General features: G+C 40.7%; 1 protein-coding gene across 5 annotated transcripts in view; it reads left to right on the top strand.

Annotated features, from left to right (window-relative positions):
- Positions 1–6,352: 6,352 nt before the first annotated feature.
- Positions 6,353–23,676, top strand: part of carmil3 (capping protein regulator and myosin 1 linker 3) — a 99,454-nt gene continuing 82,130 nt past the window's right edge. For 3 of the 5 annotated variants that reach the window (XM_017420910.3, XM_017420911.3, XM_037973005.1), the window contains exons 1-2: positions 6,353–6,667; positions 11,074–11,168. In XM_017420910.3, coding sequence (XP_017276399.1) covers positions 6,610–6,667; positions 11,074–11,168 — 153 coding nt within the window. In that variant the 5' untranslated portion in view covers positions 6,353–6,609. The remainder of the gene's footprint in view (positions 6,668–11,073; positions 11,169–23,676) is intronic. The other 2 variants (XM_017420912.3, XM_017420908.3) reach the window with 1 other exon arrangement.

The raw sequence follows: 23,676 nt of genomic DNA, 5'->3' as shown, positions 1-23,676 counted from the left end.
GGCTGGCTGTGGCCGCCATCTTAAACTGGATTGACTCCAAACGTTAATGAGTTGTAGATGTACATCCAATGATTACTTCCTGAGAGTTTCATTAACATCCATTTGGTTGTTTATGAGATATTTTGGTAACGGACACACAGAGTTTACTCCAACAGTTAATGCAAAAATTGTACACTATAAGTAGCTATGTGTTGTAATAATACTCGGATACCGCCACACCAGATTTTAGCACAATATCTGTAAAATTGATGAAATTATAGCTATTTTGAGGTTTTCTAAGTTTATTTGACTGTGATGGCCATCTTGAATTGGGTTAGCTCCAAATGTCAATGAGTTATAGCAGTACATCAAGTAATTATTTCCTGAAAGTTTCATTAAAATTTGTTTAGTCGTTCATGAGATATTTTGCTAACAGACATAGAGAGTTGAATTCAGATAGTTAATGGCAAAATTTTAAACGAAGATCTAACGCAATCTGGTAACACTTAAAATATATTCTGTGGATCAGTCTCAGCTACTGCCACACCAAATTCTAGGCCAATATATGTAAAACTGATTGAATTATAGTTATTTCAGTGTTTGTAAGATCAATTGACTGTAGCAGCCATCTTGAATCGGACCAACTCCAACAGGTAACTAGTTATAGATGTACATTCAATGATTACATTCTGAGAATTTTATTAAAACTTGACGAGCGGTTATTGAGATATTTTGGTAACAGACTGGCACACAAACACACACAAAGATATGGGCAACATATCATCCATAAGCACCTTTCAGCAGCGGGTGATAATAAACCCACAGCAATTATGAAAAAGTTCAGATTGTGTTGCTATTGCTTTGCAAGTGTGTCCCACAGTGAGATGCACATCATATAAAGTTTATTTGTGGACACATTTGAAAGCAAATAGAAATGAGCTCTTCTTCATGAATCGTTTTTAATGTCGGCTGCTGATACTTTGAGATCCCCTCCAGCCCTGCCCTGCATTTGCATTTAGATTTGTGTGATTTCTGCATGTTTTCCGTGTACACTTTCAGGTCCAACCAAACATTTTGGATCTCCGGCTCAATCAACATTACCTGCTTCCCCCACCCCCACCCCCCCTTCTTCAAATTTGCAGCAGGAGCAGAGATATCAATCTCAAAACGATGGTTGCAATAAATGGTTCCGCCCTGATGTCTTCATCCTGGCTGGAGCAAAAAGTCTCCTTCCTTCCTCCAGTCTGGCGTGATGTCGAATCTGTTCCATCTGAGACCTCAAAGATGTCCTGAAAAGGACAGCGGAGCCCTTCAGGCGAGATGTCCAATCGATGCTCTTTTCAGCCTTTTGGTGTGACATTAACAGATCAGTGGAGGCATGAAATAGAAAGCCCACGCTGTTATCCACTCTCCGGTAATAAAACTGATCCTCTGTGTTTCTTCTAATATTTCACTGACTCGCTGGCCATTACTTTCTTTTTCTTAAGGCAAAACTGTATGAAGGAGACAAATCAGAGAAAATAGTGTGTTGTAACAGCAGGAATCCAGACAAAGTGGAGTGTATAGCCTCTGGTTGAGAGCAGACAGTTAAAGCTGCCTTCATGTAGGCATCGGTTTCACACGTGCTCCTAATCTGCATGCAGGCTCGCTTAAAGAACTGGCTGCTGTGATTCAGTTTTCTTGAGCAGAACTATTGTTGGAAAGGGCAGCTGAAATTTACGCCCCTGGTGGGATCTAAATATAGAGGACAAACTGTAGAGTGCATGTGTGAAAATGCTAGTGTGGGAAATTGAAAATACAAGAACCTTACAGTGTATTTAAAGGTTTACTGTAGAGTTTAATTAAAATCTGTCCACCGGTTCGCTCAGATAATTCTCTAACAGACAGGGATTATATTTTGGCACAATGCGATGATCTGGTTTTTACCTGGTTCTGAAATTCCAAATTTATTCTAATCTTAACCTCAAGTGTACAAAATCACAACACAGATTTCACCATTTTATTTATTAAACAAAAACGTCCACCCCATGATTTAGAAGTTTTATATAACATCCTTTAGCAGAAGTAGTTGTTTTCTGTGTGAGTTACATGACTGTGGAGGAATTATGACCCACTCTTTTTTACAATATTGCTTAAGCCCATTGAGGATTGCAAATATTTGTTTCTGCACAGCTCTGCTTATGTTGCACCACAAAATTTCAGCTTGAGGTCTAGACTTTGACTGGGCTATTGCAACCCTTTGATTCTTTGCTTTCCTGCTGCAGATTAGCTGCTGTGTTTGGGGTCATCTTGGTCCAAGCTTTAGCTGTCGGACAGATGACATCACATTTGACTCCACAATCCTTTGGTCTACAGAGGAGGTCACAGTTGACTTAATGACTGCAGGTTTCCAGGTCCTGTGGCTGCAAAATAAGCCCAAATCATCAGCCATCCAATACTGTACTTGACAGCTGTTGTTAGCCGTTTGTGCTGATATGCTGTGTTTTTGTTTTTCCCCAAACATGCTGACGTGCATTATGGGTAAGCATCCCTATTTTGGTTTCGTCTGCCCAGAGGCCATTATTGCAAACGTTTTGTGGTTCATTCAGATGCAACAAACCTGAATCGTGCTGCCATGTTCTTTTTAAAGAGAGGTTTTCTCCTGCAGCCCTTCCAAACAAGCCAGTTTTTTTCTAATTGTCCTGTCCTGAACTTTACCCTTTAACCTGCCAACTGGGGCCTGTGGAGTATGAGATGGAGCCATTGGAGGGTTTTGTCATTTTTCTGGGCATTGCACAGTCTAACCTTGGGGGTGAATTTATTGGGACGACCACGCATGGGAAGATTGGCAGCTGTCTTCAGTGTTTTCCACTTGTGGATAATTTTTCTCTCTGCAGAACGATGGACTCCAAATGGTTTGGAAATGACCTTTAACCCTCCCCAGACTGATGAGCAGCAACAGCTGCTTCTTTAAGGTCATTTCTGATATCTTTCTATCTTGACATTGTGTTAACACACACCTGTATGCCCCACAGCAGCAAACTGCTTTTCTAAAAGGGGTCCTACTGATAATGATCATTTCATCAAGTACATTTGATCAGCAGCACCTGGCAGATAATTTGTATTTTCAACCCTAAGTTTTTCACAGCTTTTCCATTTTGGCTTCATTTGTGTTTGATAAATAATGAAATCTGTTCAGTTTTGGTTAACTTGAGGCTAGATTCAAATAATTTTAGAACCTTGTAAAGACCAGATCCTTGTTGTTAAGTTAAACCCTAGAACTGAAAGTGGGTGCATTGTCTTTTTCCAAAGACTCTAACTGACGTCATGATTCTATTACTCAATCTAATCTACTGTTGGCCTACTGTCACCTACTTTAAATATGAAACAGATTGAATTAAGTGGAACAACGTAAAATACCAGCAGCTGCGGTTTTCAGGATTCCTCCATAAAACTCTGATGACAACAGCATGAAATTCAAAATGAAATCGAAAGGATACATTTTAATCCAGGAGGTTAGATGTTTGCAGTGTATAACCAGTAGAGTGCAGTGTTCTCCCGCGCTGCTGCTTCTCCTGAGGTCTCGTGTTGCTTTTGTTCACGTTAAAGACAACCAAGCCTGAGGTGAACGCTGGAACTGGATCGTGCTAAACTCCTGCAGTCATCACTTGGGAAGCGAGATGAAACCTTTTTGCACTTTGTCTCCATATAACCTACTGCTTTGATCAGAACAAAGTTTCCAGTGTTTTGATACCCAGAAGGTGATTTCTTTCTTCTTTTTCTTTTTTCTTGAACAAGGAGGATAGCCTGTGGGGAGCACTTCAGCACCACTAACCATCATGCACCCAGAGATGGTAGAGGGAGGGCTGCAGTCTGCTAATTTTGCTAATAAGGGAAGTGGAGTCCCTCCCAAATGCTCTCATACCTCTATGTTGTCCTCCACTGACGGTGGATTCATTTTGTTCATCGAATTACAAAACATGCATTTTAAAAAGGAAATCACATTGTTTTGAATGAATACATTTTTGTTTTCATGCTGCCAGAGTAGCAGCTCCTTTGGTAACTTCTTTGATCCGAGCTGGTCTTGCAGGCTCATATGCATACAGTAACAGTAATTGACAGTGCATTGAGCATCTCGACTCCTACGTATCCGTGAGACGCTGCGCTGATGAATAAATAATGGCCCGTCCTTTTCAAGTGCACCTTTGAACAGAGATGAAGTTTTAACCCGCTGAAACCTAGAGACGCTTCCAGTCTTCCCAGACTATAAACCTCTTATTCAAGCCTCGCGCACTACGCTTTTTCTCTTTCAACGCCCCTCCTGCCGCTGTCTTCGTCTGCCTCTCTGCCATAATGCCCCCCACCGAGTTGCCTTTCATCAGAGAAATGCAAACACAAAGGTCTCCCACGGAAAGTAGTGTGCATGGATACAGCAGGCCATTCAACTTTTGTTGGACGGCTCAGGGGTCCTGGAGGGCCAATTTTTTGGAAATCCAGAGAGGGGCCACACCTGCCACAGCCCATTTATTGGTGTCTTCATGAACAGATTTGTCAAACTAGAAAGTGATCTATATATATGTGTGTGTGATACTGAAAAACAAAATCCTAGTCTAATTCTGGCTGCTTAAGTAAACCAGCGGAGCTGTGTTGCGCTGGCGCTGACACTGACAAGTAGCAGCCATTCAGACGGGCAGCTGAATCATACATCAGGGTTACTTTCAGCCCGAGCTTCAAACCTGGCCTCCCCATTCTCCATCCCAAATCCTATCATGGCCATGAGAAGTGATTCCACAACTCCGAGGAGAAAGCCGCCGAGTGCAGGTGTTTGATAAATGGCTCTGTTCCCTCGGTGTCCTCACATTATTACAGCCATATTGCTCTGAAAACACATTTATCAGAAGCAACAAATCAGCTTCCCACTCTGTGACGTGCAAACATCTTTCTGGTGGCAGCCAAAACTTAAAGAGTCTGCAAATCAATTATTGTAAAAATAATAATAAAATGAAACCAGACAGAAAAAAAAATCAGCTTCTTAATGAGCAGATGAATATCATTAAAGCATTATCATCATCATGACTGCAAGCTTGAAGGAAATTAAGAAAAGACTTAGGATTTTTGTGCATCTGACTTAAAGAAGCTCCACTATGCAGCTGATAAAACAGCTTAATCTGCTTTATATACCTTCTATAAATGCCTAAAATACGAAAATTAGGATTAGGCACTTTTATTTTTCTTTTAAAAACTCTTTGATCCACTGTTTGCAATCTTTGGTCCTCCAATTAACACCAAAATGAATAAAACTGTAAAAAAAAAAAGTGTTCGGTTTACTTTACAAGAAACTAGTTATCTAACTGTTAAGTACTTGCTTATATAATTAAATGTTGGTTTCACAATTGATTTGTTTCACATTTAATCTTTAAGGCCCCATCAGAAACATTCATTGCATATAGAAAAAATTAGGCTCTTTGAAACTCAAATCAAACAGATAAATTCCAAAGTGATAGTTGCTATGCTTGCCTCATGTTTTGCCGCAAATGTCTTTTATTTGTATTTGGTTATTGATTCGTTATTTGCTGTCATGGGGAGACTTAGTTGGGGTTTTCTGGGCTTTGTGGAGCTGAAAATCAATCTGGATCCAGCAGCGCTCCCACTTTAACATTCAGTATCTCAAGCCTGATGGAATATTGTTGTTTTCAGACTCAAAACCAGAGGTGACAGACTCCTTTGGGCCCTCACTCTGTGGGACCACCTGCTTGGGAAAGTCAGAGCAGCTCATGAGTTTGAATCACTACTTATAAACCCTGGCTCTTACTGTCAATCAGGTTAGACTGATTGTGTTCATTTGTTTGGAAGCTGGGCTTTAACTTTAACTTTATCTGATAATGTTTCAGTGGTTTATAGAAGTTCATTTTGTTCTACGCACGTTGGTTTGCTTATTTTAAATGGGCTGAAAAAAATAAGCTTTAACTTGACGTGATCATTCTCAATTTAGAACACCTTCACTTCTATTATGTCTCAAATGTAAAATGTTACCTTGTGAAACTATGAAGGTGGTGAATGATGCCAGCTTCTGGTTTGCTTCTTACACCATCCTTTATTCCACATGATCACACTGACTGAAAAAAATAACCAGAAATTTATGATTTCTTTTTCTTTCTTTTTTTTGTTGGATGTACTTGGACCTATAATCCATTGCCTTTAGGTATTTTTAATTAAAACTCTTTTTAGTGTCCAGCATGGATCGATTTCATAATTTGGCACCAAAATTCCTAACCAATTAGTTAAATAAAATAATAATAACTCAAACCCAAAAGACACGAGCTCTCACCACCCCCTCCAGCCTCTCTTGCTCGCTCTCTCCCCCTCCCGCCCTCTCTCTCCCCCCTTCTCTCCCTGCTCTGTGCCTGAGTGCTGGAGTCGCTCGGTGGATCTCGCCAGTGCGCACCGCCGCATCGCTTCACGCCTCACCGTGCGGGACTGCTGCCTCGCCGGGACGCGCAGGAGAGGCAAAAAGAAAAAAAAAAAAAGAAGAAGAACAGGAGGGTGTGGAGGAAAGAAGTGAACAGCGTCAGACAGAGGGGACGTTTGGGAGAGGAGAGTGAAAAAAGAGAAGCGGCTGGAAAGGGCTGCAGGAGCGGAGAGGAGCGCACTATGGCTTCGAAGGAAACAGCAGCTGCGGGCTTCTCCAACGTCAGCAGAGAAATCACAGGTGAGTTCGATTGCACTTTTTTTATTAGATAGGAGAGTTCTCAATTCTCACCAGAACCTTTATTTTTTTTATTATAACAAAGCAGAATGTTCAGATCGGAGGTTTTGTCTTCAGGAGTTCAGAAACCAAACAATGAATCTGTGTTCAGGTTTTCATTCATAATCCCACTCATATCAGCTCACAAGTGTGCACTTCAGGATTGATTTCTTGCCTGAAACTCATCAGACACTTAGGTCCAGTTTGTGCCACGGGTCCCTTTTTTTTCTGTTTTGTTTTGTTTTTGGCGTCCATGTGAGCGCGTCCGTGCGCTTTCATCCTGCGGCTTCAGCGAGGAGGACTTTTCATCCCTGTTCTTTTCCTCTCTGTGTGTGCGCGTGGGAGTGGAGATGTGACTGGGAGCGCTTTGCTTCGCGCGCAGGCAGGCCGAGCGTCAACACGTTCGGACTGTGGGGCGTCAGAGACGGTGCGCCTCTCACTGCTAATTATCCTGATGTGGAGAGTTAAGGCTCAGACTCGTCAAGCTCCTTCTGTCTGGCCTGCTGGAGTTTGGAGAGGGGGGCAGGAGCACCAGGAGGCCGTTTGGCTTATTAATACACCTGAGAGGGAACAACATGGAGGAGGAGGAACTTGTCAACAACTCTGTGAGGAAAAGAGAAGAAGAATCCTGGTTTGTTTTTGTATGGTTTTTTTTTTTCTCTGAGCAGATGCTGAGGTCACCCTGAGAAGCCTGGGGGGGCTGCATAGTAACTTAAATGGTTTAAGTGATTGGATCTGACCCAGCCTAATGCCAGTAACTCCATGTTTGTCTTCAGCTGATCCTTCTTTCAATCCTTCACTCAACCAGTGGGCTCCCCACACACCTCTCCATCCACCACACCACACCCCTCTCATCTTTCCAGCACCTGCCGCTGCTCAGTCAGGTTTGACGACCAGCTTCACAGATGTGGCTGGGTAGGGGAGGATGCAATATGGCGAGGGAGTTGGGAGACTTTGACACAATGGAGTGTCGTGACACAGCATGAGTCGCTACGTCTCCATCTGCTGGGGCCCCATGATGAGTGCATGTTTAGTGTGGCGGACCTGTGCGAAACGTGGGGTGTGAATATCACACAGCTCGTTGGCATATGTCCCTGTTTTGCTGTCAGAGCATATAGGTTGTGTTTGGAGGCTGTACTTTCAGGTTGTATTATGTTGGCTGGGGGCGGAGGAGGAGGAGGAGGAGGAGGAGGAGGGGGGCCTCGTGTAAGTTTCAGCAGGGTTGACCAGCATGGTGTACGCCTGGTCTCTGAAGGTTGCAGCTCTGGTTCCACTGAGATGAGTCGGCTGCTTCTTTCTGTTTCAGGGACAAAAAGAATGAATCAGTCATGAGATGTCTGCATCTCACTGGACTGAGACTAGTTGTAGACACAAAACTGCAAGAAAATAAGCAAGTTTCCTCTTGAAAACACCCTGAATTGGTACCTAAAACATGTTTGTGAGCCTACATAACCGCAAATAAATTGCGACATTTGCGCAAAAGGCATGCATATCCTTTTTTGTTTGTAACTTAATCATAATGTCATAAGTATGGTTCCGTTTATTCTCTTTTGGTCGGCAATTTAGTTTCATAAGTCTCCTAAATTTGTCTCAAATTTCTCACACTTACTGACTCGTGGAATCTAAACTGAGAAGGCTTTGAGACGAGTTCCAGATTCTTGTGACAACTCTGACCGTTTGAGCGTAAATTTGTCTTGCAAATTTTTTTGTGCAGGTTCAAAATTAGTGACAGGACAGGAAAGTGAGGCCCTGCGACTCATACAGAGAAATTAAAAAACCAACAATCGTTTCAGGACATTTTGGAAACTACTTTTCAAAGTTTGTTGTAAACAGTTTTAGTCCAGAGTGATACAAATTTATAGTCAGTATCTCTCTGGACTGTGATTGTTGGAGACAAGTTGACAACTCAAAAATGTGACAAAATAGGCACATTTTCAACTGCGGTCTCACTGAATTCTGCGAGTGATCAGCAAGCTAAGCGACCACGCTTTGTGCCAGCAATTTTTTTTAAAATCACAGCATAGTTTTGTGTACACTACTTGCCAAACTCTATCCTAGGTTAGTGCACATAATTTCATTGCCCACCTCCGTCCACATCGTACCCACTTCAGCCCACTTTGTACACACCTTGGCAGCTGCCCCCTTGTTTATGATTTGATCTACTAGAATGAGCTTTTGAAATGAAGCTAGTTACATTTTGATCAGATTTTAGATATATTTAATTTTTTTTCATCTACATGCCGTTTAGACCTGAACATTTAAACTTTTGCTCATAAGAGTAGCTCCTGCGGAGGTATCAAGACTCGTCTCTAGCACTGTAGATTGATGGAAGCTAAACTGAGAAGAGTTTGAGACACCTGCAACATTTCAAATATTTTGAGACAAAATTTGTGGCGCAAACGTTTGATCACGTTCTAAATTCCAGCAACAAGCCTGCGAGCGTTTGAGACTCACACTAAGCAACTGAGAACAATCGCAAAGGTTTTAAAACATTCTGGAGGCTCCCTCACAAAGGCCATTCACCAACTAGTGTCCAACATTCCCGTCCCAGTGAGCTGCAACCTTTAGCCTTTCACCATCTCTGTGAATGCAAAGCTCTACTGCCCCGTCTTTAAAGAAGTAATCCACCTGTCTCTTTTTAAACACAGCCAGGGATAAAATGTGACTCAAAAGAATATTAACTCAACCTGGCTCTATTTTTTTCATTCTGATTTCTTTTTAAATCTGGGCCATATCTAAGCTCTAAGACAGGTTTTCCTGATGTGTTTGTTGGATCATTTCCAAAAAGTGTCACCTGCTGGTGTCCTAAATCCAGGTTTAATACTTTGATGTTCAGCTTACGCTTCTATTTAAAGACACTAATTGCGCTGAACACAAGTGATGACAAAAAAGAGTAGAAAAGCAACGTTCTTTTTTCCAGATTAATTCAATCCCATATAAAAATCTGCAGGGACGCCTTTCTTGTCAGACGTTACCTCACCGTTCTTTGAAGATAAAGCAATCTCTTACAGAAAACAACAAAATATCTTTAAAGTGATTGCTTAGATCGAGATCTGATGACTGTAAAGATAAAAATCCAAAGTCCTAGATTTACATCTGTGCTCATGTTGAGCAAAAATGTCCGTGTCCTATTGGTAATGTCTGAATAATTTTACAGCCACTGTCTTTGTCAGGTTTATTTTTGTCCTTTGGTACATATTCTTTCCAAGTACCAGACTGGTCTTGGGCAAATCTTAACATCACAGTTTATGCTCAGATATAGTCACTGATTTGACTTTAACAGTGGTCTGACACAAACCTGAGCATAACGGCAGCCTCTTTAGTACAATGTTTTTTAATCTATACATTTAAATTACACTACAACACTAGCAGCCGCATGTGACATTTATATATATACATATACACAGTATAACAAAATGCATGGTGAGTGACCCAAAGACCACTGAGGAGAGGGTACAACTCTTCACGCCATGTTAGCTGTGAAGATTTCCATCTGGAAAATCTGTTTTTAAAATGAACAAAGTAAAAAAAATCTAAGTAAAACTCACTAAAATACCAAAAGCTAGTTACTAGAAAAGTTTTTATTTTGATAGTTTTATTTGATCTCATTTTCAAACTTGTTCTTAGTAGTCTAACTCACAACACACACACCCACACATGCACATGATGAAATATTTGTTACGCTTTTTATTCCATGAACTGATTTAGTGTGACCTTAAATTTGGCAACCAGTGAATATACTTGCTGCTGTTTAATTAAACTAGAACCATAATTATTTCAGCTGAAATTCCTGAGGTTTTTACTGTCAACGCATTTTACCTGAACGCTGTTGTTGCTCAAGGGGCAGCCTACCGATTCTCAAACTTTTTACAGTTTCAAAAATATTTATACATTTTCAATTATTATTGTGTAATTGCTAAAGAGACATACAGTTTGGTCACTGATTTAAGATGGTGCTAGTTTGTTTTCTACATTACAAACCAAAGTGTGGCCCATTTTTCACCTTTTTTGTGAAATAAGATTTTTTTTAAAAAGTATAATTGCTATTTGAATCAGTTAAGAAGTACATGTGAATATCCCATCACTGCCAGCTCAGAGAGAAATTAAAGCCTTGGTGATATGTTTATGTGCACCACCTTGTGTAACGAGTTTAAATACCAGAAACTGGAAATAAATCTGATGATCCTTAAAGTTTCTGTTCATTTATTTGTGTTTTTATGCTCATTTGTTACCATTTTAAACATGTAGATGCATGGATTTCTATCCTTAAAAGCCTTTTGCCATGTCTTCTGTTCCTCTAAAGGTAGAGCTGTTTGTCTAACACTAGCTAATTAACTCTCTCATTTTTTATCTCTCTGCTTTCTTCGCAGAGAGCATCAGGAAGGTGCTGGACAAACAGGCCATTAAGTTTGTGCGAGCCATCAAGCAGGAGACCAGGAGTGGCAAGTCTGAGGACAGAATTCTGGTGAGGGCTGCTGATTTCTTTCTTCCCTCTCCAAATCCACCAATTCTGCGTCACCCCGGGTCACTTGGGAGCGATAGTGGTAGTTAAAGTGAAAACGGCTTTAAGGTGCCGGAGACGGAGTGGCTCCGGCTTGGTTAGCAGCTAAAATGGAGCTCAGGGGAAGCAAGTTGCAGCAAATTGAAAGCGTCATAAGAAGTCACAGATTACGCTTTCTAAGACTCACAACAGACGCATTGTAAATCAGGCTTAGGACAGCTGCTGTCTAAGCAGAGCAGAGTGGACACCATGCCACGGCCTACTGAGTCCATCCTCAGAGTTTATTAGATGTGGCAGGATGGCCTTAATGCCACAGGCAGCAGTGTATGTGTGTAGGCTCTGACTTTGTGTACATACAGGGCACACTTCATTTTTTTTTTTTCACTGATTAATTCGTGTTTGCGTGTGTCAACGAGCGCACGCCAGAAGGTCTGAGGGCAGATGTGTCGAAGGAAGCCAAGGCCACCGTTGTTATTGAGAAACTGACAATTAGTTAGCTGCGTCAGCGACCGAGCTCCTCCTTGCAAGGCGTTGCTGTGCACAAGAGCGAGTGCACCTCCTCACCTGAAGACAACTAGAGACGAGCCAGTAAAGTGCATCGAAACTGTTAATCAGTCCTCCTTTTTTTGGGTTTTCCGTTTCCGCCATTTGTCCCCAGAATATTTTCATCTGTGCAGTCTCCTCTCATATTTTTGTCATCTCTTTGTTTCCACTCCCTCCCCACCTTATCTGTCCATCTCGATTATTCTCCTCCCTGTCATCACCCCCCCCCACACCCCGCCAGTCGCCTCTCACTTTCTCCCCCTCTCCCCTTTCTGCCCTTCCCCTCCATCTTCACTCGGACCTGTAAAAGCGTATTGAGCTCCTCTTTCCATCAGAAGCAATTCAATTAGGCCTTTGCCTCGCAAGAGTTTTTTTTTTTTTTTCATACTATCTAAATAGGCTTTAGCTGCAACAGCTCCAAGTTCTTTCAAGGGAAAGGAGGGGAGGGGTTGGATATACGTAGATACATCTACATTCATCCTAGTCAAGGTCTCCCTCCTTTTTAAAAGGTAATCTTTTCACTCTAATGAATGTGATTGTTAGGATGTGCAAAGTGTAAAAAGATGTGCTTGTAAATGGATTGTTTGACTCAATCTGGGTTGTTTGCAAAATCTTGCCACACTTGAAAAAGTCACACGTGGAGAAAGACGATCTTATGAAGAGAATTTAGTCTCAAATCGTGTCTCAGTGGCTTCAAGATGAGATGGAGGTTGTTTTTTTTTTTTTTCTCTCTCTTCTTTATGCAGCCGTCTCTGAGGGGGTCAAATCTCTTGAAATCTAAAATCTTGATTGTTCTGGTTGGTTTGGTTTGGTTTGTGGTGCAACGTAAAATTTAAATCATCAGTTTACAGTCGTCATCAGAAACTTAGATACTTACATTTAAGGATGTTAAGTTGTTTATTTAAGCTGTTTTGTTGCCATTGTTGGTGAAATGATTATACAACATAAAACAAGAATTAGGTGCACAAGTTTGAATTTATTGTGGACTTTCTCTAACCTATACAAGAACAAAATTATACATGTTCAAAAAAAATACAGACTTATAGAAAGTGGCCTTTCAACCATCTGCTTTTTGTATCCATCAACAAGCTTCTCGCATAATTCTAGCTGGATATTTTACCCCTGGTTTTTCTTTTTTTTGGGAGGGGGGGATCAGTAGAGTTAATTTCCATTGATAAGTTTCTCGGCACAGATCAGGTTTTTGAGCAGAGTCCACAAATTTTCAAAAGGGTTGAGATCAAGGCCATTCCTTTCTCCACTTGTAAATCTACAGTTGTCCTTCAATGATCTTCACTGGACTTTCTCGATATACTGAGTTCTGTCCAGTCCAATCAGTGCTTTCATTCAACTTATTTTTATGCTTTATGGTACAGTGAAAAGATCAGTTGCAGACTAACGACAAGTCCTTGGCCTTGTCAAGTCAAGATATTTTTTTGAAAGATTTATGTGAATTTGTGCATATATTTGAGCCTGTTTGCATATTTTTGACCCTGTCTGGATTAAATAATTTAAAGACAGAATTATTATGACATTTATGCCTGTGATTAATATACGTAAACGTTGGACTACAGCTGTATATTTACCATTAGGTCTTTGGCCTACATTTTTGCTGCTTTTTCCCTTCAGGACATTGTTTGTATCAAACTGTCTATATGTGTTTACTGTACCAGCCATCATTCCACGACAAACAGTCAAACACACACACACGCACCCCCCCACACACACAAGTCAGTTACCTCCAGCACCCATCTCAGACAGACTCTGGGAGGTCGCAGCATGACATCCACACAGCACCCAGGGCAATGTGTTGGGGAGCATCAACGTTCTCATCTTTCTATCGCACTCATGCACGCGCACACACACACACACACACTCATGCACATCCAAGACACACATGTGCAGGCAGTTTAAAATGCGCTTTTATGCAGACACACACACATGGCTCAGCGCATCCAAATAGCTTGCGCACACACTCTCAGAGCCATTATTAGATCACTCTATTTGAAGATTAGAAGCAACTCAGAAAACAAAGCATCTTCAAAGGCTGAGAGGAGGGGAGGGGGTGATGGTGGAAAGGGGGAGGGCATCCCATTGGAGGAGGGTGAATGAAGGATGGAATCAGGGAGGGGAGAGAGGGAGAAGGGAGAGGGAAATCTCTGCTGTGTTGTGATGCCCCAGTTACTGTTTTGGCTCTTCCGCCACTTATTTTTCTTGATTGGTTGCTCTGTTTCAACCCCTGTTGACTCTGCGGTTTCTGTGTTCTTACCAACAACGGGCCTATTACTGTCTGAGCGCGCCGCTGTTTGACAGTCCTGGACACACTCGGGTGCTCATTCTTCCTTAGGTTCTACAGTTGCTGTGAAAGATCTGCTCATGAGTCTCCAGTAGATCTGAGGGTGACTAAATGCTACCGTATCTAAATGTTTGGTGGCTGGAGATGTGAGGGATGTTTCACAGCAGTGATGTAATTTCTTTAATTGGTGGTGGGTGTAATATGGAATAATGAGTTTTGGCCTTGAATTTTCAAGTTCTCTTCTTTTAAATAAATCATTTATAGAGGAAACCAGTCCACTTTTGTAGATCCAGCCAGCTTAAACCAGTTAAAACTCAGGTATTTACCCTGAAAGTATACATTCATCACAGTGAATGAATGTTTAACAAATTACTGAATGTAATTTTTCTCACTGATAACAATTACAATTTAGTTTTATATATTTCACAGTAAATTTTTCTTTCCACCCGCAAAACTGCTTTTATTTTGAAAGGGATATTTTTAAAGTTTCAAAGTGGGGTTCCTTGGAAAGGTTACAAACAATTAATATCTTACCTGCAGATAGCTCTTTGAATAAGATGAATTTGTAGAAATAGTTTACGTCTGACCAACCAATGAGCTAATGGCTACTCCAAATGCAACCAAAGCCAAAGTGGATTGCTGCTGTCTTAAAACAGCTCCAGTCTAAAAGTCTATTTTCTTCAGAATAAATATGATATTCCTGATAGAACAGCCATAGCTAGCTGCTACTACTATTTGCACTTGTTGCAAGTAATTATAGAATTCTATGGAAATAAATGTGCAATGCAAAATTGACGGTAATGCAAAGTTTTATAAAATGGTGTTTGCATGAACCGCTAAGAAATTTTGTATAAAATTTCTGAAGTAGTTTTGACAGCAACAATTGACTTTGGTCTAGAACTCCACTTTAAAATATGCAGAGTATTTCTTTCAAAACATTTTGAATAAATATCACACGCTTTTGAAAAACATTACGATTAATTTTTTTTGTTTTAAGTGTTTAGCTGGTAATTTATACTTAAACCTAAAAATAGTCACCTGGATATTTCTGCTTATTTTAACTGTAAAAATTTTCTGTGAGTAAATATTTTTGCCTGTTTTTTCTTTTTGCTTCGTTGCTGTTTTTTTTTTTTTTTTTTTTTTTTTGATTTTTTTTTTTTAATGCTTGTTGCAGATAACTGATAATAGTGCCGCACATTCATTAAACTACAGTATTGTAATCAGTGACTATTTTTTAATTTTTTTTTTTTTTACCACCAGTCTGGACCATGTCTGTGTGAGGAGGGCTACAAAAGGGCTACTTTGGGGGCTTCTGGAAGTGAGATTACTGTAATAACCACATATTTGCTGTAAAGGGCAACTTATCCGCTTTCAAAAACAGTTAGAATTTTTCTGATAGCACAAACTGTGGCGTATTTATGGTAAGGTAAAGGGAGCTTGTCAAAACGTGTCGTTGGTGACACGCTCGTAGTAAAAGGCTTGTTGAGGCTGCTTTCTGCTCTCTATCCAATTTGTAGGAATGGTACTTTTTGCTGAAGATCATGAAGTATTTTGCCAGTGCCAAATCCAGTCCAGTGTGGGTGGAACACTCTGTTTAGGCCCAGAGGCATTAAAGTGTCTCCACAGTGATTTTTCTTTTTTTTTCCCCAACTTGTCTTCTATAGAGCTGGAAATGTCAACAGATTCCTATTATAATACAGACAACAGAGTCTGAATAGTGAGGTTTTTTTTGCCATATTAACTCTAAAGCTGAGTGTTATTTTTCAGAGATGATTTAATCATAACGCCTCAGCTCAACCCATTAGTTCAGTGTGCATTAGTTTGGATGGTGCTTTGCAAAGAAAAGCAGAAAACATGAAAAGAATGAGAACTAAAAATGGGATCGCCTTATTTGTACAACTAAACTACATTTAGGCCCGTCAAACTGTGGTACCTTTGGTATTTCTCTAGAGGCAGCTAGAGGCAACAGATTGTCTTATTGCCTAAAGATTTTGAGATTATTTGACAAATTGGTAAGCGAATGCACAGAACTGGTTCACCCTTTAGTTTAGGTTTCCTTAGACAGACTTGATAGACAAAAATGACCAGAACAACAAAAAAAAACCTCTTAAGACTTTTGCACAGTGCTTTACACATAACTTTCAACATGACACAAGCATGAAACAAGATCTGTTGCATTAATGAACTGATTTTGACGTGCTGACATAGGATGTGCTGTAGATACAAGAGGGACGTTAATGCGTTGGAAGGGACTGAAAAGCTGCATCCGCCTCGCTGTAATACCCACCAGTGTGGCCAAAACAACTGGTTTTGTCTGACACTTGAACAAAAATAGTGATGTCTGGAAAAGGCTCTGACACAAAAGATCAAGAAGCTGTTCTTTAGGAGGAGGAGACGCTCCTGAGAAACAAAAAGAATGGGACCGTCTGGGTCAAAGTTGTTTTTCGCTTCGAGCATGAAAGCTGGTCTGCAGAGTAGAGGTGTGCACAAACGAAAGGCACGGAAAACAAGAAAACTCATGTCTCAGAAAACAAAACTTTAGCATTAAAGGGATGCTGTGGTCAATTTTGAAGTGATGTTCTGTCAAATAGTTACCAATAGCTAGTACCTTATCAGCTGACCTCAGTCTCAGAGCATGGAGAATGAAGAAGGAAGCAAAAGTCTTCATCCAGGCTGGGCTAATGGCTACCAAATGAATGTTTCTGAAACTATCCATTAAAGACCTTTTAAACAATCTTTGGACACCCTGCCTGCCGTCTGGAGAGCTGCAGCTGTGCTCCAACAGGCAGACAAAGTGTTTGAAGGGTGTGTTCTTTAATGCCATCATTACTTGTTGCTCCAAAACACATGCAGTGGATATTCCCACTTAAAACAAGCATGCCGTATTTGCTAAAAGTAGCATATCACAGCTAGGATTCTACGTGCTTAGGCTGATGGCACTGTTGAGGTTTTATGATTTCCCTTCAAGCCACGTCCAACCAGCAGTACTGATTCAAACGTGTTTTTACAATTTGTGAAACTGCAGTTTCTGCTGCAATTGTTGAAGTCATTTTGCCAAAAATAATAGGCTCTGGGACCTTCCTGTGCACTGCACTGCCTTTTGGTTCAAGTGAAGGAAACAGCGAGCAGTCGCAGCACTTAAAGCTTTATGTGGCATCTGTTTTCTCTGAGGACAAAAGCATTGAATAAGGACAACCTCAAAGTTCTGTCACAAAATTGTAACCAAAACAACTTCCTTATTATTGAAGTAGCTTACGGAAGCTAACGCGCTTGCTCTAACCCGCAACAGGGGGGTGACCTTTGACATGACAAACATTTCAGTCCTGGCGCTGAAACTGTCTCGTTATGTTTGCATCAGATGGACGTATGCTGTCTGAGTGAGTCTTCTGGAATATAAGCTTAAAATGATGTGCAAACTCTGCTTTTCAAACATTTTGCTACATGTATTAGTGTCGAAACTGTTCAGACACACTGCCAATGTGCTGCTGTGTGTGCTGAGGAACATACCAGCATTTTCTACCATGTAAAAATCCGTCAGGTATTCTTGTGAACAGTGTCGTTATGCCACAGCCCTTTGTTGTACTTCTTCCTGTTCGGCTTCAGTTTTATCTCCTATCGTCTGTTATGTGAGGTTCTCATGACGTTAATGTTTATTTCTTAAAATAAACATAAGCATGAAAACTAAACGTCTTCCTGAGTCTTACCCGTCTGCGTTGTTGGAAAGTCATGAGCTCATGCACTGTAATGCAATCTGACACATTTAACAGGTTTCGTTTGCCCTCTTCACAACTTTTTTTCTCACATTTGTGGGTGTTTCTCAATGAAGATATCAGTACCATGAAAGAACAAGTCAGTGTCCAACATATGAGTGACTCATGTGAAACATTCTTTCACACACTGGATCTGCATTTGGACTTATAAGGTTTTGTTTTGTTGAACAATATCATTCCAAGTTTTGTTCCATAAGGTTGTATTGATTTGATTTTAAAACCCAGTGAGGACCAGATTAAATTATGTTCTAAACTAACTGAATTTAAATGGGCTAATTTTTTACATGGTTGTAGCTACATACCCTTGCTGCTTTTGCTAATCAAATTGATCTTCTTCTAATGCCAACAAGATTAACAACTCGAGCTCCATATTTAAATGAAAGCGGCATTCCTTGATGGAATGCATATTGCCCACTGCATTATATGCCAAAGTTTTAAACAAAGATCCTGTGTGATCTCTTGGTGCTCAGAATGTGATATGAGAATGACTCTCAGCTACTACCACTACAAATTTTAACTCAATATCTGTAAAACTGACTGAGGTATGGTCAGTTTTGGTAAAGCATAGATGTGCCAACCTACTTGAATAAAGTTCACTCCAAAAAGTTAATAGATAATTAAGTTAATAAGATAATAATCCAATGATAACTTTCCAAGAGTTTTGAGAGATATTTTGCCAACAGGCAGAAAGGCAACCAAACATTATCTCACCTTGCTGTCATCTGATGCTGCGTCCTCAGCAGGGCACGCCATGCTGCCAATGATTATTTTACACGATCATTATTGTTTGAAGGTTATTCGACGTCAGGGAACTGAACAGCATATTTCTCTTCTACCTTGTGCTTTTGTTTATTTCACAACTAAACTGTTAGGTTTAAAACAAACCTGGTTCTGTTTGCCTGTTTGATGTGCTTCAGTGGAGCTGGTTTTGGAGCTTTCAGTCATCGTCCTCAGTGGACCAGCCCTCGCTGTCTCAGGGCAGAAAGCACAGCTCATTCTTTCAAAGCGTCCGTTTTTCTGCGGTGTGATAAGCTCCGAAAACAAACTTTTATCCACAGCAACAAATCATTATTTTGCCGTCATTATCAGCTGAGGACAACTTCATAACATCAGCCTTGGTTGGGACGAAATGAGGACAGAAATGAGCAGTTTGCCTCTGCAGTTCTTTCCGTCCTGTGAATTTTGAGCTGTTGGTCAAAGAACATGTTTTTGATGCTACATAAATCAGCTGTGATAGTAAACAAAGCCAGCAACGAGCCGCCCTCGCTGAATTACATAATTTATAATGGTGAAACTGAGCTTGGGAGAACTGCGTGTTGCTGCTCTGAAAGGAAGCAGAGTACAAAGAAGTGAAGAAGAGGAGACGGCCGGGCTCGCGGCTGAATCCTGCTTTCTGTCAGCCTCTTTTAGACCGATAATAAGCTTGGTGTAATGGCAAACATTACGACAGCATGAGCCATGGACTTCCTTTCATGTCTTTTTCCCTGAGATGCTGTCAGTACGGAGTCATATTCTGTGCAAGTATCTCGATTTACCATCCAATTGTGCGTGGTGAGGACTGTGCGCTGTAATTAAGACCGAGCTCACTCTTTTTGATTATCATAACACATGTTGGTAGCCTTTGGCTGAGAGGCTGTGAAGTGTGACTGCTGACCTTCTCTTTTTTTTCCCCCTGTGAGGGAGAGAAAGTGTGAATGAGCGTGGATTGTCGAGGCTGAAAGGCAACTCCGAGTTTTTTTGGCTCTTCTGTATCTCTCCATCCTGTTCAGCTGCTTTCTCTCTGCTGTTCCATCACTCCCATTGTCTGATTGTCCCCATAACCACTGCTCCTTTCACTTCCTCTCTTCTGTCCTTATCTGTTTAACCTTACTCACACTGACTGCATTTCATATGTTGCACTGCATTTTCATATTTTGACTTTGTCTTCTTTTTTTGGGGCTTTTTCAACAAATCTACACCATTTTTGTTCAGGCACTTGTGCTCCTCTATATTTATTGCCTGCTGATGAAAGGTGAAGGTAGCTGATAATGTTTTTGACCATATCTGCGTGTCTGCTTGAGTGTCTGTCTGTTAGCTAAATAGCTCATGAACCGCTAGATGAGTTTTAACGAAATCTTCAGGGAAGAATTGTTGGATTTTTATCTATGACTGAATAAATTTTGGGGTTACCCCAATTCAAGATGGCTGCTACAGCTAACTGACCTTAGAAAACACAAATTTAGCTAAAATTCAGCTAATTTTAGATATATTGCACTAAAGGTTTGTGTGGTTGTAGCTGAGAGTTATACACAAGACATACACTGAGTGCTACTCATTGCATAAGATCTTTGCTTAAAACTTTTGCAATAAATATTGGAGTCAACCTTGTTTGTCTGTTAGCAAAAAATCTCATGAACCACTGCGTGGATTTTATTGAAACACTGTCACTGGTTATACATCTACAACTGGTTAATTTTTGGAGTCAGTCTAATTCAAGATGGCCAACACTGAAATGGCTATAACTCTGTCAGTTTACAGCTATGGAGCTAAAATTCAGTGTGGTTGTTGCTGATAGTTGTAAAATTGTGTGTTTATAAGCTTTGCATTTCCTTCCTGTCATTTGGCTCCAATTCCTTCCTCTTGTGTTCCAGTCTTCTAAAGTCCACTCATGAAGCAGAACCTGGGCCATTTGCACTTCCAGCGGGTTGTTTGTAACAAACACTCTCACTTGCATGCAAAATGACGGATTGACTGATGGCAGGGTTGTGCTCCGACGAAGCAGAGTTGACTTGATGGCAGCTGACTGAGTGGGACAGGCCTTTAGAGTCCAAAGCCAGCTTAGCAAGCCTTTGTGTCGCACACACTTGGATGTGCTCGAGTGTGTGACGTGTTAGCATGCTGCTAGCCTCATGCAAATATCTGTTTCGCAGTGTCTCTGATTTTTGTGCTTGTGACTTTTTAGTGTCTTCTAAAATGCCCTTGTGGCCGGGCCAAAAATACCTCCGGTGACCAAATCTGGCACTGATCCCCTGCTTGTTTCCTCAGAGGCAGGGCTCCGACACACACTCACATATGCACACATGACCCAGAGACACACTCTGATTTGCACCATCTCGTTTGAAGTGTGAGACCCAGAGCCTGACAGCTTATGATTAATATAAGCCCCCGCCCTCTGCCCCCTCTCGAGTATGTGCACGCAAACTCACACAACCGAGCCGAGCGAGTTGTTTTTGTGCACGCACTGTTCGCGCGCTCCTCCTGAATGACACACCACTCCCACCACGCTCTTGCAGTGTGGCTTCAGGGCCCGGCTGGCGGGCCTCCGGGTTCTTTGAACTGGAGCTTCTAACACTGCCATCACAGCAAGGGCACCTCTGTACCTCTCGTCCCCTCATCTTTACATTCCAGTCCTTTCTAATGACACTTCCTCTTCACTTTTTTATTTTTTATTTTTTATTTTCCCCAGACTGTCACCTGCTGTCTGCTTGGCTGACCAGATCAAAGACGATGACCATCGCATCTTGTAAAAGCTCTTAGTGCAGCTTTTAGGGCTAAACTCTTGAGGACAAAGTGTTGCCCNCCCCCCCCCTCCTCCCCCTAAAATAAATAAAAAATGTCACTGAGAAGCTGAATAGTCTGATTTTGACTCCTGGGATTTAACTTACACTCCAGTTAGTTTTGATAATTAATATTATAATAGTTTTTTTTTTCTTTTGGTTCCCTTTGAAGAAATTTAATTTATCAGCTGTTTGTATGAGAGGAAGAGAGAGAGAGACCAATAGTACTAATTGGTGCTCTATCTAAGAACGATCTGTTTAAACCTAATGAGCACCATGAAACATATGAGTGTTTTTTTCCCTTTCTCAATAGTTTTTATCAGTAAAAAGAAGGATGTAAAATGTCCTCTTATCAGAATTTCACTGACAAATGTAGAAGAGGTACAGTAGGCACTTTTTATTTTACTTTCAAAGTTTATTTTGAAGCAAAACAGTTTAAGAATTATGAATTTAAATTGACAAAGCTTCTGTAGTAATGATAATGCAATGATTATGCATTTTTGAAATATTGTGCACAATACCATTAATTTAAAAAATGAGTTTAGTAATTATTTTGAAGTGTCCTCATGCACAGTTTGAACAGATACATGGATATGGTTGGAAACAGTATATGTACTTGCACTAAAAAAACAAAATTGTAAAAACAAACATCAGGGTGTCCGGCACAGGCAATCAGACAAGGAATAAATCAGTCACGGGGGATCACCACTCTCATCTAGAGGAGGACGCACCTGTTTTCTGTTTTTTATTTTTTATTTTTTTGCATTTTGTTAACAGCCACGATGGAAAGAAAGTAGAGAAAGATGCTATCTTAAGTCATCTACACCAAAGACAAGCAAAACTGGCTTGTTCAGATGAAACTCAGGAGCTAAAGACCTGCCTGTTTGCTTCAATTCAGCAGTGTGAGATAGTTTCATGTTCTCATTGATCCAAGGCAGCTGTTGAGAACATAAGAGAACTGAGGAAAGGTGGATGTATGGAAAGCCAAAAGGGTTATAATTTACATGCTCTAAAACACTTTTTGGCATTTAATAAATGCCAATAAATACACCACCAGGCATTTAATGAGTACCACTCATGTATGAATAGCACAATAGCACTTTTCTAGTTGAGAAGTCGAGTTGAGTCAATGTTTAGCATTGCACCAAACCTAGCTATGCACCAAAACTGTGAAATCTATGTACCATTGCGCCTCTGAAATTATTGAAATTTTATTGATTTCAATACTAATTTAGCACTTTGCTAGCAGTGCTCATCAAAATCTTTAACCTCACTGGCCACTTTCTTAGGTTCACCATGGTAGTTTCAGGGTTGGACCCATTTCTGTCTTCAGATCTGACTTAATTCTTTGTGGCATAGATTTTTTTGAGAAGATTCCTCTTCTTCTTCCTCCTCTGCATCACACAGTTGCTACAGATTTGTCACCTAAACATCCTTGATGTGACTCTCCTGTTCCACCACATCCCAAAGGGGCTGGAGTGGATGGAGAACTGGTGACTTTGAAGGCCACTGGAGTCCGGTCAATTGAGGCTCATCAGACCAGGCAATGTTTATCCAAATTTTTATTGTCCAAATTGAAATTTTGCTAATTGAAGCCTCAATTTCCTGTTCTTAGCTCACTGGAGTGTGGTATTCTGCTGCTGTAGCCCATATACTTCAAAGTTAGACATGCTGTGTATTCAGAGGTGGTATTCTGCAGATCATGTTTGTAACAAGTGGTTATTTCAGCTGCTGTTGCCTTTCCATCGTCTTGAACCTATCTTCCCATTCTCCACTGACCTTTGACATCCCCAAGGCACTTTTGTGACCCACAACTGCTGTTCACTCTCTTTTGGACCATTCTTTGCTTGTGCATGAAAATCGAAGCAGACCAGCGGTTTCTGAAGTACTCACACTAGCCAGTCTTGCACCGACAGCCGTGCCACATTCAGAGTCACTTAAATCCCATTTCTTCTGCATTTTAAATATCAGTTTGAACTTCAGCAGGTCATCTTCACCATGTCTAGATTCCTAAATGCATTGAGTTGCTGCCATGTGATTTGTTGATTAGTTATTTGTGTTAACATGTAATCAAGCAGGTGAATCCAATGAAGTAGTTTTATGAGTGTAGTTTCACTTTTTTTGCCTTGAATTGGTGCAAAATGTTAAGACACTTAAAAATTCTAGGCTGCTCTTTAGATCTATTTTTATTCTATAACTCTCATTATGACATGACAACCAAGGAACAATAAGCATTAAGTCCCCTGGATGGTTCCAGCAGACACTCAAAATCTTTTGTTCAGTTGTGCCCGAGTGGCACTATTTCAAATGGGAGATTTTTATTTTTTTCT

This window comes from Kryptolebias marmoratus, linkage group LG20 (genome assembly GCF_001649575.2).
Source record: "Kryptolebias marmoratus isolate JLee-2015 linkage group LG20, ASM164957v2, whole genome shotgun sequence".
Classification (NCBI taxonomy): domain Eukaryota; kingdom Metazoa; phylum Chordata; class Actinopteri; order Cyprinodontiformes; family Rivulidae; genus Kryptolebias; species Kryptolebias marmoratus.
This window is presented reverse-complemented; position numbering and strand designations above follow the sequence as displayed.